The following is a 19,395-nucleotide window of genomic DNA, read 5'->3' as shown; positions in this document are numbered from 1 at the left end:
GTGTGTGTGTGTGTGTGTGTGTGTGTGTAATATTACATGCTGGAGTTATTACACTATTAAACTTATATGTCATTCCACGTTCTCATGTTAACAGAAACTCCCAGCCCTCACTCTGATCAGAGATCTTGGACTTGTGCCTGTGCCGGTCAACACAAAGGGGATGGCTTTTGTGTATTATTTATTTATTTATTGTTGCTGTTTTGTTTTTTTGGCAATGAACTGCTGGCATGTCTGGACCTCAAACATCCGGACCTCAAACATCCCAGGGCAAAACCGCGCTGCACTTAATGTTCACTCCAAAGGAATGCAGGAAGGAGGGCCATTGGCACAGAAGCAAGTGTGTGTGTGTGTGTATACGTGTGAGTGTGTGTGTGTGTGTGTGTGTGTGTATGTGTGAATGTATGGAAGTTAGTGCATGTGTGTATGTGTCCAAGAGAGTATCTGTGTGTATGAGAGTTTGTGCATGTACTTGTGTGTGTGTGTGTGTGTGTGTGTGTGTGGAGACATTGAAATAGTATCATTCTTCTTCCCTGTGGGTTTTTCTGAGAACATTGGACAGGAGATTATTCCGGCATACTCTGCAAGGTTTGGTAGCATTCCACGGCTTCCTTGGCACCTGGTGAAATCTGTTAGGCCCAACAGTGCTTTCACTTGCAAACGCCTCTCAAATATGTGTGCGTGTGTCTGTGTGTGTGTGTGTGTGTGTGTGTGCTCATGCACTTTTGAATGTGTGTACTCAGTAGGCTTTAGCTGATTATTTATTCATACACCATATATATCGTTTGTGAATGTTTAGGCACAGCTGTGTATACCTTTAGTGTGTTTCTTCATGCGTAAGAGGATGAATGTATGTTCTGGCATGTGCATGTATGTGAGTCTGCCTGTGTGTGTGTGTGGACCTGAGGTGGGAGAATGCCTATGCCTCTTAAATGTGTGTGTGTGTGTGTGTGTGTGTTGTGTGTGTGTGTGTGTGTGTGTGTCTTTCTCTCACCTTTCTTCTCCTCGCGGGACTTCTGCTCTGCCAGGTCGGCCAGGAAGTGCAGTGGGGACTGGGACTCGGGCGGGGTGAGCTTGGGATCGCTGCTGGTGTCACTGGCCGGGCTCACTGCTCCGCCGCCATTGGTCTCCAGCTTGGGCGTGGCGTTTGAGGGCGGGCACTCTGGCTTACACAGCGCGATCTTGTTGCTATGGTTCAGCACATTCTGTAGCACCTAACAACATCATGGCAAAGGTCAGAACACACATACATGGTGTTAAACACACAAACGCACACACGCACACACACACTATGCTGCCACCTCACACACAGGGTAAATATCACACATAATTACCGAGGCATTCTATCTCACTGGGAGCAACCACCTTTCAGAAGTCACACATAATCAACATGCCCAAACACAATCTCAGGACTTTAAAACCTTTAAAATAAACTGAATATAAAATACAGTACTGGTCCTTTAGAGTAAATACTACTAGACATAAAATACAGCACTGGTCCTATTTAGTAAATAGAAATAAATACAAATAAAAGTGAAAGTGTTTTAAATGGGCTCACAGAATAGTAATAGTAATAGTGAAACCATGTGAGAGAGAGAGAGAGGGGGAAAAAGAGAAAGAGCGAAAGAAAGACACTGAGCGAAAGAGAGAGAGAGAGAGAGAGAGAGAGTGAGAGAGAGTTTACTGCGGTGGTGGCGGTGGGTACCTGGGAAACTCCGTTGGTGGAGGGCAGTTTGCCCAGCAGGGCTGTCTGCTTGCTAGCGGCACAAACACAGTGGGCACGGATGCCACACTTCTCCCTCAGGGTGTGCATGGCATTCACCAGGTCTGTCAGCACTGCGGGCAGAGAGAGGGAGAGAGAAAGCAGACATGCGTGAGAGACAGATGGAGAGAAGCACACTGTGAATGTGACAGACAGGCAGGTAGATTTAGCGTGAAGCACATCACAGGGAGGAAAGACAGACAGAGAGAGAGAGAGAGAGAGAAGAATGAAGAGAGAGATGGATGGAAAGAATATTTTCAGGATGAGAGACATAAAGAGAAGTGTATTGTATGGAAAAGTACACATGAGCAGAAGAGAGAAGCAGAGAGAGAGAGGAGAGAGAGAGAAAAAAAACAGGAGTTGGCGTAAAGAAGCGTAAAAGGAGTGAATAGTGAAGGGGTAAACACACATGCTTTTCATTCTTTGGGAAAGCGCCCCTCGCTCACACGTGGAGGGGAAATCAAACATGGCCGACATGTTGCCGGGGTCTCAAGCGCCGCAAGGAACACACAGCACGCCTTTGTTAGGCCTCTCTGGGGACACACACTATGGGGAGGGGGCTTTCTTTGGCTATGGACTCTGTGTGTGTGTGACTGAGTGAGTGTGTGTGACTGAGTGAGTGTGTGTGTGTGTGTGTGTGTGTGTGTGTGTGTGTGTGTGTGTGTTAGCAGGAGATGGTGGCCAGTGGGGTGAAATCCACAGGGTAGAGAGAAAAGGGGAGAATGACTGTGTGTATTTGTTCTGTGCGTGCAAGTCCCCTAAAGTAAGGCGAAAGATGAGTAAAAGGAAAGAACATTAAATTAAAGGAGTGTGTGAGTGTGTGTGAGTGTGTGCATGTGTGTTTGTGTGTGTGTGTGTGTGTGTGTGTGTGTATAGTGTGTGTGTGTACTCCAGTTGACAGTGTGATCAATGACCAGACACATTTATCCTAGGGTGGCGCTTCACAAAAGGGTTTGCTGTTTTTACTTATTTATTTTGTTCTCCTCCCACGCCATCATTTATTCTCCACAGACCAAACCAAGAGTAGTTCCCCACCCTTGAGGCGTTCCAGGGGTTAGAGTGATTGTAGTGTGTGAGTGTGTGTGTGTGTGTGTGTGTGTGTAACAGAGTGTGTGACAAAGGAGGAGGAAAGCAGAGATTTACTGGGATGGTTCGTGTCAGATTCGGGGGATGTTGTGAGAGTGTGTCTATCCATACTGATTCAAGAGAGGAGAGCATGTGCATGTGCATGTGCATGTGGTATGTGTGTGTGGGCGTGGGCGAGTGTGTGTGTGTGTGTGTGTGTGTGTGTGTGTGTGTGTGTGTGTGTGTGTGTGTGTGTGTGTGTGTGCATATGTGCATGTTTGTATATGTGCATGTTTATGTGTGTATGTGCGTGTATATGTGTGTGTGTGTGTGTGTGTGTGTGTGTGTGTGTGTGTGTGTGTGTGTGTGTGAATGTGTATATATATGTATGTGTGTGAATGTGTGTGTGTGTGTATGTGTGTGTGTGTGTGTGTGTGTGTGAATGTGTGTGAATGTGTGTATATATGTGTGTGTGTGTGTGTGTGTGTGTGTATATGTTTGTGTATGTATGTGTTGCTCTTACCCGTCCCGGGGATAATCTGCGTGGGCATCAGGTGCTTGTGGTCGTGAGGTTGCCCCTTCACACACTTCAGCCAGGCATACAGCTCTTTGTCTGCAAGAAGGGGAAACAAGACAGGAGTGTTACTCTCCACTCGTCTGGCCAAAGACACACACACATGCACAACACATTCAGTCAGTGGGAAACACAGTCAAGCACACATTCTTTAGGTGAAGGAGGTACACTCCTGCTGAAACACACACGGCTCACTGCAAAGGCAGATGAATCACACACACCCACACTGTAGCGAAGGGAGGGCGTGGTCACCCCACCCGGACTCGAACCCGGGTCTACAGGGTGCCAAACATGCGCTCTGACCGCCACACCAAAGAGCCACACACACACACACACACACACACACACACACACACACACACACACACACACACACACACACACACACACACACACACACACACACACACACACACACACACACACACAGACACACAGACACACTACTTCTTTATTTTAGTCCACAATTGAAATACATACATATGACTTTGAGACATGACTTTGCCAGTACTTTTCTCAATCCGGAGACCCCTGGCTTTTGCACAAACTCAACTCAATAACTCCCAATATGAAGACAAGGAATTGACACTTGTAAGCAAAAGCAGGGATTTTCCATACAAGAGACTAAATTCCAAAATCTTAGGCTAAATAAGCTTCCTCTAGGCGTGAATCAAAGCAGCAGCCAGACACACACACACACATACACACACAAACACACAGGCTTGTTTTGCCTGTGAACGAGCGGTGTGTTGGGGAAAACGGGGCTCCCTGATTGAGTTCTAACGAGGCCTCTGCTGCGGAGCGCCACTTAGCCTCATAAGCAGCCCAGCGCCGGAGCACAGGACCCCCTCATGGGGCCCTCACACAACACACACAGCAGGCGGTACAACACACCACACACACACACACACACACACACACACACACACACACACACACACACACACACACACACACACACACACACACACACACACACACAAAACAGCCCTCTGTAGGGAGAGAGAGGAGCGAAAGAGATTCAGAGAAAGAGGCAGAAAAAGGGAGAGTATCAGAAATGGAGAGATAGAGTGGGCACTGCCCCCTGAAGGTGAGAGAGCAGTGCAGTGGGATGCCCGCTGCTGCTGTGGGTCAGAGCAGGCGCTGTGTCAGGAAAAACAGAGGGATTAGAAAGAAGGAACAGAGGAGGGGGAATGAGAGGGTGGGATGGGACAAGGAGAGAGGTCAAGAACGGATAGAGAAAGAGGTGAAGAGAAAAGGTAAGAGTAAGAGACAAAGGGGGAAAGGGATAAAGAATATGGCGACGGTGAGTCAAGTTTACAAAAGGGGATGTCATGAAGACAGATAGGCTGCCATTTAGTGATGGCTGTGAAGACAAAGACAGGGAAGTAGGCTTGAAATGTGGGCAAAGGCCTTCACTCCTGTGAATGATGAGTCTCGATCAGCAAATGAAAATGAGTCACCCTCACGGACGGGGACTGGGGGAGGAGGGCCGCCCATTTCATGACGTAGAGAACTACCAAGCGGTTGACTCTACGTCAGCATCAGCCTCGCAAGGTTCAGGATGATTTTAAACAGCAGATGGCGTCTTGAGCCGCATCTTCAACGCATCAAATGCAGATTTTAATAAGCATGGGAAATGTCAATACACACCTGCAAAACACCTGCATTGATGTGTTTCATCATAGTTCAGTCACCTAATTTAGTTTACAGCTCAGGAGGTTTAAGAGTGACCAGGACACACATGAATGGTAATGTCCTTGATAAATGATAATGTATGGTCACTATTTGAAGTCAGATCAAATATACTCTTTGTTCCCAGTTGCAAGATAATGTCTGCTCAGTCGCTCGGATGCAAGCGCAACCTACTCCCAGGAGACAGAGGTGTAACAAACAAAAGGAAAGCGGTAGTCTCGGCAGATGATGTGCAAGATATACTGCAATGCCTCACAGAGGTCACGACAGGTGAAAGGTCACAAGTTGACTGACCTTTGGAGCTCTTCCTCTCCTTGGCCTTGTAGCAGTCCAGGCAGACGACGAAGCCGCACTTATTGCACACCCAGTGGATGTTGAAGAGCGTGGCCTCGCAGGCGTCGCACATCTCCCGCACGCCACGCACCGCACGCTTCCACGCTATCTTAGCTGTGGAGGAGAGAGGGAGGGAGAGGGGAAGAGAGAGAGAGAGAGATAGAGAGAGAAAGGGAGGGAGAGAAAGATGGGAAGGTAAGATATGGCATGAAAATAAATCATCTCTTAGTCGTCAGTGAGTATCCAATGTGCAGGTAGACACTATGTTTCAGGATTCACACTGAGGTGATATCAACCCATTTTCTGGATGTCAAGAATGGGAGCTGCTTCATGGGATTCTTATCACCACGTGTCTCACTGATGTAAATCAACAATGAAAATCAACCAACCCACAATAAACAGAAAGAAACAACAAAACAAAAACAACAAAAAACCACACAACCGTGGCACTCTCTCCTCTACTCTTCCCCTGACGGCACAGCCTCTGGCACAAACACACAGACACACACAGGCACAAACACTCTCACACACACACACACACACACACACTCTGGCACAAACACTCTCACACACTCTGGCGCACACACACACACACACACACACACACACACACACACAGAGGGCGTTACCCCAGCCTCAGCCCCATTCTCAGTGCGGCCGCTGTGACTCCTGCTGTTGCTAGGCTTAGCGGAGCAGGTGGGTATTAAACGCGTGTAATCCTGCTGAATGGAGCAGGCACGCCTCACCTCGGCTCACCCGGCACAGGGTGAGTGCGGGCACACGCCCGCTCCGCAGGGGCACAGCGGTGTCCTCACCGAGTGCCATCTCTCTCTCTCTCTCGCTCTCCCTCCCTCTCTCTCTGTCTTCCTCTCCCTCTCTCTCTCTCTCTCTCTCTCTCTTACTCCCTCTCTCTCTCTTCCTCTCTCTCTCGCTCTTATCCCTCATTTCTTCCCTCCATCCGTCGCTCAATGCTTCCCGCTCTACATCTTTCTTTTCCATCCTTCATTCTCTCCATCCCTTCATCTCAATTCAATTCAGGTGGATTTAATTGGATTTAGACGGTGCTTTTTTATAGTGGCTGCCCCTTATGGTAATGCTTCACAAAAGCCACAACCCTCCACAGTACGCCAACAGTGACAAATATAATCAAAATGTTTAAATGAGGCATGTGAGGCATGTGTTGTGACTTATTTCTACTGTTATGTAGAAGTATGTTGTACTGTTATAAAAAATAACTTCATCATTAAACGTTAAATGAGAAAAGTGTTACATGCTAATTATAAATACATAGCTATGTAATATTTGACATTTTATTGTAAGCACACTCATGAACAATGAGACATGTGTTACAACTATTATTAGTATTGTTAGTCCTGTCAGTTCACTGTAAGCAAGCTCAACTCAAGAGAAATGAAGGAAATCATGAACTTGTATGCACTGTATTTCTGTCAGTACAGCAAATGGTGTCAACATCCTTTTCTGAATATTTATTTCACAGGATGGTGAGCTGTATATCCCACCGTTATTCCTCTTGACTGAACTACTTTTACACACACAGACTGCAGGGATGAACTACTTAGTTACAGTATAGGAGGCGTCAATATCATTTGAGGAGATGGTCTGTACAGATTAACATTACCTTAATAGGAGTCGAGTTAGTGGTAGCAGGATTGATTTTGGTATTAGAACTACCGCTAATACTACTACTAGCAGTAGTAGCAGTGGTGGTGCTAATAGTAGTAGTAGTAGCAGTAGCAGAAGTGGTAATAGCAGCAGAAGTGGTAGTAACAGTAGTGGTTATGGTATTAAGTCATCATCTTAAAGCTATACTGAGAAACATATCATACCATCTTTTTTGATCCAGGTGGCGGCCATGTTCTCGGTCACAACAAGCTGGCAGAACTTGTCTCCGATGAAGCTGAGGATATACTTGGAGGTTTCCAGGTCCAGCTCGTTCTCCTCGTACATGTCCGGAGCCCACAGGCTCACCGCCTCGTCGTCGTATTGGTCCGGGGACGAGAACCCGTCAATGCGGATCACTCCGTTCTTACTGTACGAGAGCCTACGAATGGAATGGAAACACAGGCATGAACACATTGTCACATTAAAATAGGCGCATACACACGTATGTATACACAGACAGGTGCCCATAACTACAGTCTCTCTCTCTCTCTCTCTCTCTCTCTCCTTCTTTCTGTATATTTAAATACATCTTCACATAAGTAAACGTGTTCATGCTTTAGCTCAGAGACACAAACACGTAGAGAGTACAGAGGGGAAATCACAGGTAACTATTCATTACTGTGAGCTTGGTTCTGCATAAGACACCAAAATGATGAAATAGAGGGAGCACAGGGCACAGGCGCAAAAATATCCCTGACGGATGGTTGTGGTGCGGAGGGGAGAAATGAAAATCACTAATGGAAACGCTTTCTACCGATTCCCTGATTAATCAGGCTCGATATCTCAGAGAGGTTCCCATCAAAAAAAATAATAAAAATAAATAAATGAAATGAAATGAAATGGTAATGAATCGAGTGAGCGGGACCGCTGGGCGACCTGTGCTAATCTGGCCTGATGTCGGCGAGGTATCTCGGGCGAGGGCCTGCCTGTGTGGTCTTGACACCAGGCGAGATTAAAGCCAAGGAAATCCTCTTTGGGGCAGATTTAGCTCGACTCAGACTCCTATTACAGGATTAAACACGAGCGAGAGAGTGAACGAGGCTGCAGAATCCCATACATCCAAAAATCATCTTTTCAAAGTAAAAAAAAAAAAAAAACAGTAACATGTAAAAAGATGGAAAATATTAGGGACAGTGATGAAAGAAGCTGTTAAGACTACCACTTCACCATTTACAATACATTTGCATTTAATAATTTTTCTTACATTTGCATTTAATTATTTTTCTTACATTTGCATTTAATCATTTTTCATTTCCACAAACTAACAGGAACCAGAAAGCCTTTGGACTGTTTTGTCAGTTTTTGAAATTAGAAGTTAGATCTTATAGTGTGTGTGTGAATTACAACAATCACTGGAGGGTAGTTCAACACAGGACTGCACTACCTCAACAGATCCGCATAGAGCCGAACAGAACACATCCCACTGGATCAGACCGGACCGGAACCTGAGCACTCACCGGCGGAAGTAGTAGAAGCGGCAGAAGACGGGCGAGTGGGCGGGCTCATCGCCCTTCTTGCTGCGCACCACTCGGCATTCGCGGCACTTCTGCAGGTTGGGGCCGATCTCCGAGCACGAGTCGTCCTGCAGGAACGACTCTCCTGTCTGCTTCAGCTTCTTCACCTTGCGCCAGTCTTTCAGCACCGACCGCGGAATACCGTCTGCAAGACGACACACACACACACACAGAAACAGCCACACATATGTATTAATATTTGTATTTACATTTCGACTTATTCACATACGTATTAGCCTTCGCACTTACATTTTAACATTCATTTGGCAGATGCGTTTATCCAAGGCAACTTACAGTAATGGTATATGTTTTTGCGAGCATGTGTTCATCCAACTCATAGTTAACACCTTAGTCTACCAGTTGTGTTGTGAATTACAACATATTAATGACACATACATAAATAGGTTGTCTGTTTGAAAATATATTGCACTGTGCAAATCTGACACTTCATTCACTGCCTGAACACCTCAGCATCTGTCCTCCTCATCCACAAATGAGCTGGAATTTAATTAAAGCTCCCTCTTCCAGTTCCACATCTCGTTTCCTTTGCCTCGTGTGACCATCTGGGGAGAAGTGTGACGGCTGAGGCAATTTTTTTTTTCTCTTTCATCGCAATATTAAAAAATAAATGAATAACACACACACACACACACACACACACACACACACACACTTATTGGGTTACACAGAGGATGCTCGGCAGCATGAAAATGCACGTTTGAAATCAGACACCGTCTGAAAATAGCGGGCAGATGGGGGTCTGTGGTGCACCAGTGAGTCTGTGAGCAATCTAAGCGTTTAAGTCACAGCCTCGACGTTCGCCCCCTCCCCACCAACCCACCCTCCATTTAAACCGCAAGCTAGCAATCTGCTGGCCCGCTATTATGACTTCAGTTATGAAAATTGACAATTTGGAGTGACCTAGCACATTAGAGCACAGATTCAGTTACAAAGGGCTTTCTCTCCCCGGCGAAGCAGCAATGCCGAATGCCGAGCTGAAACCTTTGGAGATTTCCAGCGAGGAAAGAGTGTGGGAGAGAGAGAGACCAGAGGGACAAGTAAGAAAAAAAGAAAGAGAAAGAAAGAATGAATGAAAGAAAGAAAGCACTTAAGCCCTGGCAGAAAAGTGAACATTCCCCTGAAACCTCCATCTAGGACTGCCCCCCCCCCCCCCACCTCAACCCCCCTGTTTTCCTAACGGCTGTGCTCCAGATGTGCTCAATATTCCCCCAATACAGTGACCCTCTCATAACACATCCCCCCCACCACCACCGTAACCCCTTTACAGACTCAATAAGCAGTCCTTTAAGCGTCTCATATCCAGGGTGCCGGAGAAATATAAACATTCCAGAAAAACAAAGCTCTGCGACTGGTTATCTCGACATGATGTAGGATGTGACTTGGAGCATGGTTACTGACAGATTTTGACATGTTATTTCACAGAAATATATCAAGGGGAAACATGAGAGGCCAAGACAGAAGGCAAAAGAGGAAGAAGAGGAAGAAAAAAAAAAGAAAGAAAGAGGGGACTCACTGCTGCTGGCCAGCTTAAGTTTAGTCTTTTCCCGGGCGCTGCGGAATATAACGTTGGGCTTGTTCTCGTCGTCCTCCTTCCGTCGTTGCATGTCGTTCTGCTTCTTCTTGTAGGTGGGCTTGGGCTGGCGCTTGGCACGCTGGTCCATCTTGCTGTTCTCGCTGCCGTCCGTGTCCTCGCCGCTCTCCGAGCCCGACTCGTAGGCCCGCTTGGAGCCGCGGCGCGTTCGCCGGTCCTCCGGGCTCGACTTGTTGTTGCCGTCCTCGGAGTTAGTTTCCCCCACTTTACCAGAGTCGGTCTCGCCGGAGGTGGATGCGATCAGGCTGACGGTGCAGGGCTTGATGATCTCCAGGGGCGGGGTGACCGGCGAGGCGCTGCAAGGTTTGTCGGGCCGGTTGGTGTTTCTGTCCTCCTCCGAGTGCCGCGTGAGCCACGCCTTCTTCAGTTTGTGATAGTTGGGCTGGCTGAGAGGCGGCACTGACTGCCCGTTGGGCATGGGGGCAGCTTTGCCCGCTGCGTTGGTGATGGGTGGCGGTGCCGCCGCTGCACCGGCGTCCTGCGTTGGGGCAGGCGGGCCCTGCTGGGGTCGGTCGCTTTCGGGGGTTCCCGAACCCCTCGACTGTGCTGCGGCCAGCGCTGCCTTGTGCTTCTTTAGGTGGATGAAGTTCCCGGGGTACGCTTGCCCGGGGGACACCTGCGCTGGGGAGGCTGTGCCAGAGGAGGGGAGCGTGTTGGGGGAGGTGGTCCTGGAGCCCCCACCCTCCTGCACCTCAGCCCCAGCAAGAAGCCTCGGTTTGGGCGTGGAGCTATCAGTCCTGCTGCTGGTGTTAACATTAGCATGAGCATGAGCATTAGCATGCGCGTTAGCATTCATGCTAATGGGGAAACAGAGCTCCGAGCCACTGCGGTTCAAGACGTTGAAGGGGGCGGAGGGGGCAGAAGTGGTCACATCAGTTCGGGAATTGCACACAGAGTTGGCCAACGACACAATGGGGCTGGGAACGCCAGCCTGCGAAGCTCGGATCATGCTCTTCTTGTACTGCGCACAGGCTTCCTCCAGGTTGGTGTTGGGCAGAATGACTCTGCCAGTGTCCCTGGTCTCAGCCAGTTTTACACCGTCTGCCTGAGAATTGCCCAAGAATGGCTTCCCGACCTCAGGCTCCCTGCCCGAGGCCTTGATGCAGGTAGACTGCCGCACGATAACGGACGCGGTGGCGCCCTGAGGCTTGGTCCGGCTCTTTTCGCCAAGCCACACCCCTCTATCGTATCCAGGGGCGTCGCCAACACGCCATGGCTCCGCCCCACCCAGCTCCACCCCGCTCTTCACCTCCCTTAGCTCGGGCAGCAGTGTGGGTGGCTTCTGCTGTTCCGGAAGTTTCCCGGCCACGCTGACCGGCTGGATGGGGGTGAGCGTGGGAGGGGAGAGGCGCCCGTAGTTGGCCGCGTCCTTGCGGTCGAGAGTCTGCTGGGTCGGCGGGTGAAAAACTGGCGCTCGGTGCAACGCAGGCATGCGCAGCTGACCAGGGGATGAAAGAGCGGGGCTCCGACGAGGCTCCCCGCCCTGCGGGCTGCTTAGGGGGTGCAGCGCCGCAGCCTGCTGGGATAGCTGCTCCGTAATCTTGCTCACCAGGCCCTCCCCTTCTGGCTGGTGCTTAATAAGAGGTGGGGGCTTCGAGAGGGACTTGGAGGCCCCTCCGCCACCGCCACCACCAGCACCACCACCACCAGCAGCACCACCACCAGCACCACCACCACCGCCGCCGCCGCCTCCTCCTCCTCCTCCTCCTCCTCCTCCTCCTCCTGGCCCTCCACAACCATACACGAGGGACAGGGGGCTGGAGGAGGCCGAGGGGGGGCCTGCCACCTTGTCAAAGTATGAGTTCAGCTCTTTGGAGGGGTAGAGGCGAGGCGGCTCGTTCACCACACTGTTGGACAAGGTGGTGAAGTAGTTGCTCTGCTGCTGCGCGGCCGGCTTGAATTTATAGAGTTCCGAGGCCGAGGCCGGGCGCTGCTCGGGGTCCCTCTCGGGGGCCGACGGGGCGTGGGATTTAGAGGCTGGGGGGGCCACAGCCGAGGTGGGGAGAGGTTGGGGCACGCGGGGGTACGACTCGCGCTCGGACTCGCCTGGCCGAAGCTTGGCGGTGAAGGGCGCCACCTCGATGCTCTCCTGCAGGATGCGCCGGTTCTCCTCCTTGTACTTGCTGGCGCGTTCTGAGGCGTCCGGCGTTGGAACCATACGGGACGTTTTCTGCGGCGGGTCCAGGTAGCCACGGTGGAGCTCCTTCCCCGTCGGTGTGCGGCTGCGGTCCGGCTCTTGTTTCAGGTGGGCCGTTGCTAGGCTACGCATGGAGTCGCCAAAGACCTTCTTCTCCAGTTCCCTGAGAGACAAGATTTTAAAAAGTAAAACGTCAAAACTAAATTTAAACATCATGCAATTCTTCATGCCCTTCCTGTGTTTGTGTGTGTGTGTGTGTGTGTGTGTGTGTGTGTGTGTGCACTTTGCATAAGATTGCAGATTCTGTTTACAAAATGCAGACGAATTACAATTACATAACAGGGTCCCTAATAACAGGGTTACACCCCCCCACCTCACCTCCTTCCTTGCTAAACATCACAGCTGAAACAACTCTGTGGAGAAAAGGGGGCCATGCCTGTTAACAGCCCAGCATTAGGGGTCAGGGCAACAGTGTGTACCCCCACCCCCCCAAGCGTTAGGTAACTGTGCTGGGGAAGGATTGACCAAGTCCAGCCTCCTTTTGGTTGGCAGTGGTGGTAGGGGTTGGGGAGTAGAAGGGGATGGGGGGGGGGGGGGGTTATAATAATAGAGTTGTGTCACGCGGGGCAGGGAGCTGAATGGGCGTATAGTGCTCCTGTCACATGCCGTTTGTTCCACCTCGAGGTCACAAGGTATTTCCACGAGTGGCAGGGGAGACGCGTGCTTGCACTCACTCACACACACACACACACACACACACACACACACACACACACACACACACACACACACACACACACACGGCCTGTGTACACAAGCAGCAAGGAACAGAGTCCAAATATAAAACTGAGGCTTATAGAATACATACAGTGTGGAATATAAAAGCACACACACACACACACACACACACACACACACACACACACAAGTAAGAAACACACACACACACACAGAGAAATGACTACAGACAAATGAAAGCACACTTCTGTACACAAGGGCCATGATGCACACAAACACAAACACACTCTATTACTCTCACTCTTCCAAACTCAATTCCGTAGCATAGCATACATGTTTTCAATCGGTACATGTTACGGGCACACTCACTCTTTGTGGTAGTCTCCGACGCTTTTGGAGAGTGGGGGGCTGGCGTGGGAGCTCATCTTGATGGGGCGGTGGGGGTCGGCGCTGGCTGGCCTGCCCGGGACGTGACTCAGGAGACCCAGGCCGTCGGCCGAGGACACCGGGGTGTGCTGGTGGAGCCAGGGGCTGGGCGTGTTCTGTTTCACACACACACATGTACACACACACACACACACACACACACACACACACACGCACACACATACACACACACGCACATGTATTCACACACACACACAGACATACGCACAAAATAGAAGAAGAAAAGGATGAGAAGGTCATGGTTCAACCATGGGTAAGTGCAGCATACGCGCACGCACACACACACACACGGACGCACACACAGGCACATAGGCACACAAACACCGGCACACACACCGGCACACACACACACACACTTCCCCACCCTTCCAGTGTTTCCCTCTCTTCTTCACTACCCTATCATTACCTTGATTTCTTGTGTCAATACAGGATTACAGCTTTCAGACCAGGCGTTTTCATGCCAAATATGTAACATGCTGCATTTACAATTAAATTCCTCTCTTTAAGACTCTCTCTCTTTCTCTCTCTCTTTTTCTGTCTCTCTCTTCTCTTTCTCTCTGTCTCTCTCTCTTTCTCTCTGTCCTTCTCTTCTCTTTCTCTCTTTCTCTCTCGGCTGGATGGTGAATTCCTGGCTCTCGTGCACGCATAGCACCCGACTCTACGGGAGGAAGCACTACCTCACACACCCCTGATACGGAGTGAAGCTGGCCCCTTAACGACATCCACTAACAACTGCAACTTTGGCTTAGTCACGGGCTCACGCATGAGCATACATAAACTACACATCCATACACTGAGACACAGACCGACACGCATACACAAGAACACACACACACACACACACTACATCACATATAAACTGCTCTCTACAAAGGGCACAACCGCATTTAGTGAAGGGTGATGCCATCCACTAGAGGTAGGATAAACTAGACTTAAACACACCTATAGATGATGGATGTTAGTTTCATAACGTAGCCTAGCATGATGGTTCAGTAAGAGCCTAGCAACCAACTGGCCCTTTGTGATGAGATACACCAGAATAGATCCCATTTACTGCAGTTGAAATCAATGCAATTCAAATACATTTAATTGAATTCGTTTCTACTGCATTCCTTGGGAGCGAAGAATGGAGAGATGGTGAGACGGTCGTGACCTACCCTCCTAAGACTGTTCTCCGAGTTGACCTGGTTCTCGCCCGCGTGCACCCAATTGGAGGATGCCAGGCCGAGGCCCGGCGGGTAGGTGTGGTGGTTGCCGTTGGGGTACTGCCAGATGATGGGGTACAGGCCCAGCTGGTTGTAGGACGGCCCGCCGGGTCCCTGGTGCTGTGGCATGAGCGCGGACGCCTGCTGCTGCAGGAACTGCTGCTGCTGCTGCTGCTGGTGCTGGTGCTGGTGTTGGTGTTGATGTTGGTGTTGATGTTGGTGCGGGTGTTGGTGCGGGTGGTGGTGGGCCGCTGCCGCCAACGCCAGGTGCCCCAGCCCCCCCGAGTCCACCCGCGCATGGCCCCCCAGGATCGAGGACTGCGGATGCGGGGACATGCCGGGGAGCACGCCGGAAAGCATGTGCGAGTGGTGCACAGAGTGGTGCTGAGGAGGAGGGGCCGCGTGCGGGTTGATGGAGGAGGGCGCGAGGAGGTGGGAGGGGTGGTGCGAGCTGGGCGTGAGGCAGGTGGCGTGGGAGGAGCCGTGGAGGGCGTGCAGGTGGGGGTGTAAGTAAGCCACGTGATTGGCGGCTGCAGACGCGGGCTCGGCTTCGGGCCGAATCAGTGCCGGGTCGCGGTAGACGGTGAAGTGCTCATTCTTATCGAAGATGAGGGGGCTCTTGGTGGGTTCACAGCGGGTCGGGACCGGCTTGAAGCAGGAGCGCGGGGACGGGGAGGGTGAAGCGGGGGGCTCGCTCTTGCAGATGCGGCCCGACGAGGGCGGGGTGTTGTTGGGGGTCGGGGCGTCCGGGTGTCTCGCTTTGTGCTTGGACACCTCTGGACACGTGTTGGGGCGCGGTTTGGACGCCTCCATGATGCCGTAGGGCTTGGATTTGGGGACATCCGGGGAGACGTTGGGGTGCGGGCGGAGAGGTTTGTGGAGCTCGGGCGAGGGGTTGGGGTGCGGCCGCGCCTTGGTGGCGTCCGGCGACGGGCTCGGCCTCTGCGGCCGGCGTGTCTCCTCGGCAACGGCGGCACTCTTGATGCAGGACGGCACGATGGCGGCGTACTGCTGTGCCGAAACCTTCTCCCGCTCTGCCAGCGCTGCCGCCGACTCGCTCACGGAGGTCAAAGGTCGGATCACCTCCAGGTGGCTGAACTCGAGCTTAGCACCTTGACTACGCACCACCTGTGGCTGGTGGAGGTGGTGGTGGTGGAGATGATGATGTTGCTGCTGTTGCTGCTGCTGTTGCTGCTGCTGCTGCTGCTGTTGTTCGCTCTCCCCTTTCCTGAGGTCTGATGGGGTGGGGGTTAGCACCATGTGTCTGGGCTCAGGTGTGTGCCGCTCGGCCTTCTGGGACGCAAGCAGGGCAGACACGGCCTCCAAGCTCTCCCGCGAGCTGGGTTGCGTTCCACCACCGTCCTCCGTGATGTCGATGACGCATGACAGTGTCTGCTTGGGCGTCTGCGTGCGCTGCGGAGGCAGCCCTGTCAGGCTGTAGTGGTCCTTGGATGGGCTCCTCACTGTGCTCCTCATATCCACAATGCACCCACCGCCGCTGCCTTGCGTTTCCGTGGAGACAGGGGTTGGGGCGCTGGGATGCGGCAGCCGTGGCGACCGTGGAGACCTCCTCTCGTCCCGCCGCTCCCTCTCGACCTCGGCCAGCTGCAGTGTCTCTACGGCAACCGCCGCCGCTTTGCTGCTCTTCTCCTCCAGACGGAGATCCTCCCACGGCGACAGCCGACCAATCAGAGCCTGCTCTCGCTCCCTCTCCCGCTGCTCCCTCTCCTCCTCCTGAGTCCTGGAGGATTGCTGTTCCCCTGGAGACACCGCCTCCTCCTTCACGATCTTCGCCCTCAGCTCGTTCTCCGAGCTGGGCTCCGAGGAAGAAGATGAGGCGGAAGAGGAGGAGGAAGAGTCAGCCGAGGCGCGTCCTCTCCTCTGCGAGTTCTCGGAGTCGCTGCTCTCCGACTGGTCTGAGGCCTCAGTTTTCAGACGTTTCAGTGCACTGTTCTTCTTCTCGTCCTCCTCCACCTTCCGCCTCCGGCTCGCCGTCTGCTTGCTTTTGCTCTTGGAGGTGAAGTCTGAGCGTGAAGACAGAATTCAGGAGAAGAAGAGGAGGAAAAGAAAGAATTATTACAAAATGTTTACAAAAAAAAATGCATTTCTTAGCAAAAAAGCTTGGTCAGTGTACAACTCCACAGAATAGCCCTCAAAGGTTACTCTGGCTATAAGCTTTAGAGGGATAGAACTCTCCTTTAGAGACTTTAGAGCAGTGAGAAATCCTTTATGGTTACAAAGAACTTTTTTTTGCCAACAAAAGCTTCGTTGTGTGGAAGAGGTATGTGAATGCAGAAAAGTAGGCTTTTTAAAGAATCCCCAATGCAAATTTGGTTCTATTTTACTCCACAGGCTTGTAGTCAGACCATATGTTTTTTTTCTGACCCTAAACCACAGGCATAAAGAAAATGTACACATCCATGTAATTACCTACTGCTGAACTACACATGTGGCAGTCTTATGGCTCAAGGTCATAGGGTTAGGGTTAGGGTTAAAACCAGGGGTTAGAGGTTTAAGCAGCAGTGGCACCGGCCATAAGTACAGAGTAGACCTTATATATTATATATGTCAAACATTTAGTATAAAGACGCGTTCCATGTGCTGTAAACCCAATACAGAGAGAGAACTGGAAATAGGAAACACGTTCTACAAGAGCACTGCGGAGAAGTTAATGGTTTTAAGTAGCACCCGAGGGGTGGGGGTGGTGTCTTAAGTGCTCCTAACCAAGTCCATGATGTCATCCTCTCGCCCCCACCATTAAACGCTGATTGCGTTGTGAGTGCCACTTTGGACAAGTGATAAATGGCCACCCATTTAAATTTATGCTCACTTAAAACGTCCATTTCTCTGTGCCTCTGGCCTCGCTCTGGGCTCTTTGGCAGCCAGCGATGGTGTCCATAAAGAACTTCAGCCAGAGCTGACCAGTTCTGCTTTCAATTTTATTACAGAGGGCTAATTCACTCAAACACATTTAAAGGAGAGGTCCAAGACTGGTTCAATGTTTAGTGCTACATTACATAATAAAGCTGCTAAATCTCAATTCCCAGATACAAAAAAAAAAATAGCAAAGAATATTTTTTATTTTGAGTATTTTCAAAAAAAGGCATTAAGATTTGTTGCGGTGTAAAATAAAGTGATCTCGATTCCCTGGCTACTAAACCCCACTAATAAGAAGTCACACTGGAGCCCCGTGTCTTTAAAACACTGCTCCAAATTGGTTACCATGTTAAGTTTAGTATTTTATCATTTAGTATGATAACAAATAAGGTTGAGGAGAGTCCCCATCAATCAGAAGATGGGCTCGTTCTCACTCGTACCTCCTCGTGTCGCGACGACGTCGGGCTTCTCCTCTTTGACCTTGTTGCTGTCGTCGTCGGGGACGCTGCTGTCCGAGCCCTTGCGGCGCGAGGAGCGCGAGCCTCGCTGTTGCCCCGGCGACGACTGCGGCTGTTGCTGCTGCTGCTGGTGCTGAAGGGATGGCTGTTGCTGGGTCTGTTGGGATAGCTGCTGCTGCTGCTGCTGGGATTGGCCAACCTGCTTGGGGGTGGAGCTAGACGAGTTCATGACGGGTCTAGGGCTGTTGGCCTGGGCGCGGGTGTAGTGACCCTATACCCAAACAATTGTAGATAGATCGATAGATAGGTGAAGAGGGAGATTGAAGGATTAAGCAGGAGAGAAAGAGCAAGAGAAACAAACTCTCGGTTAACTTCCCATAGGATATGTACAGGAGCTGTGAGTGAATGTGTGCATGGAATTCATGTCTGATTTATGACTCTCTATGACTGCTTTAAAAATTCAAATCCAAAGAGAAAAAAATCTGCACCATCTACAAACATACACTGACAAAAATGATCACTATGTCTGGGAAAGAAGAGTGTTCCTATGGGTCTTGTGTGTTCAATGCTCACCTTGCAGTTATCTTACCCTACGGTTTCAGGTGACCTTACGCTGCAGTGACAGTGAAGAAAAGTCTGCTTGCAGAAAAGCACTCCTCGAACTTCAATGTTAGCACACAAGGTTGTTCATTTACTGATAGCAACGGGGAGCCCAACGACGAGTGGCCCATGGCCAAATTTAGACAACCTTTCAGTTTTTTTTAAAAACAGGGACCTACTGGGCAGTCAAGGTACTGACTCAGCAAAAAAAACTGAGCTGATAAGGACTGGGGCACTCCTGTGCACACCAGATTTGTATGGCACATAATGAGAACATGACAAAGGGTCCTATGTTCCCCAGTTCCACATATGTGCTCTCTCAGGGTCATAACGGGGAACTTGAAAAATATGTTCCCCAGCTCTGTAACTTATATATAAATTGTTATTATATTATATATTATTATACTTAAAATAACATGGGCTATTGATGTGTTTATAAAACTTGTTCCAATAAAAAATAACTGGATAATATTTATGAAATAGTGTAACTTGAAATGGGTCAAATCTGACCTGAACACAATAGGGTTAATGTTTTAACAGAATATTGAACTGGGAAACATAGGACCCTGGGAACATAGACATGCTCCCATAAGTACCACTGCTACCATAAAGACAACTCTCATAGCAGCTGACGTTGGGACAGACCTCAGCACTGATCTGACAGACCGGTTAGCTGCTACGTGGGAAGAATTAACTCT

General features: G+C 50.3%; 1 protein-coding gene across 1 annotated transcript in view; it reads right to left on the bottom strand.

Annotated features, from left to right (window-relative positions):
• jmjd1cb (jumonji domain containing 1Cb) overlaps nucleotides 1-19,395 on the bottom strand; it is a 145,271-nt gene that overhangs the window by 13,540 nt on the left and 112,336 nt on the right. The window contains exons 8-18 of the mRNA XM_031560884.2: nucleotides 18,080-18,368; nucleotides 14,715-16,786; nucleotides 13,480-13,652; nucleotides 11,973-12,535; nucleotides 10,158-11,849; nucleotides 8,567-8,768; nucleotides 7,274-7,488; nucleotides 5,388-5,540; nucleotides 3,348-3,437; nucleotides 1,703-1,833; nucleotides 992-1,211 (exon numbers count right to left, since the gene is read on the bottom strand). Coding sequence (XP_031416744.1) covers nucleotides 992-1,211; nucleotides 1,703-1,833; nucleotides 3,348-3,437; nucleotides 5,388-5,540; nucleotides 7,274-7,488; nucleotides 8,567-8,768; nucleotides 10,158-11,849; nucleotides 11,973-12,535; nucleotides 13,480-13,652; nucleotides 14,715-16,786; nucleotides 18,080-18,368 — 5,800 coding nt within the window. The remainder of the gene's footprint in view (nucleotides 1-991; nucleotides 1,212-1,702; nucleotides 1,834-3,347; nucleotides 3,438-5,387; nucleotides 5,541-7,273; nucleotides 7,489-8,566; nucleotides 8,769-10,157; nucleotides 11,850-11,972; nucleotides 12,536-13,479; nucleotides 13,653-14,714; nucleotides 16,787-18,079; nucleotides 18,369-19,395) is intronic.

This window comes from Clupea harengus, chromosome 23, assembly GCF_900700415.2.
Source record: "Clupea harengus chromosome 23, Ch_v2.0.2, whole genome shotgun sequence".
Taxonomy (NCBI): domain Eukaryota; kingdom Metazoa; phylum Chordata; class Actinopteri; order Clupeiformes; family Clupeidae; genus Clupea; species Clupea harengus.
The sequence above is the reverse complement of the archived record's forward strand: the minus strand, read 5'-3'. Positions and strand labels throughout refer to the sequence as shown.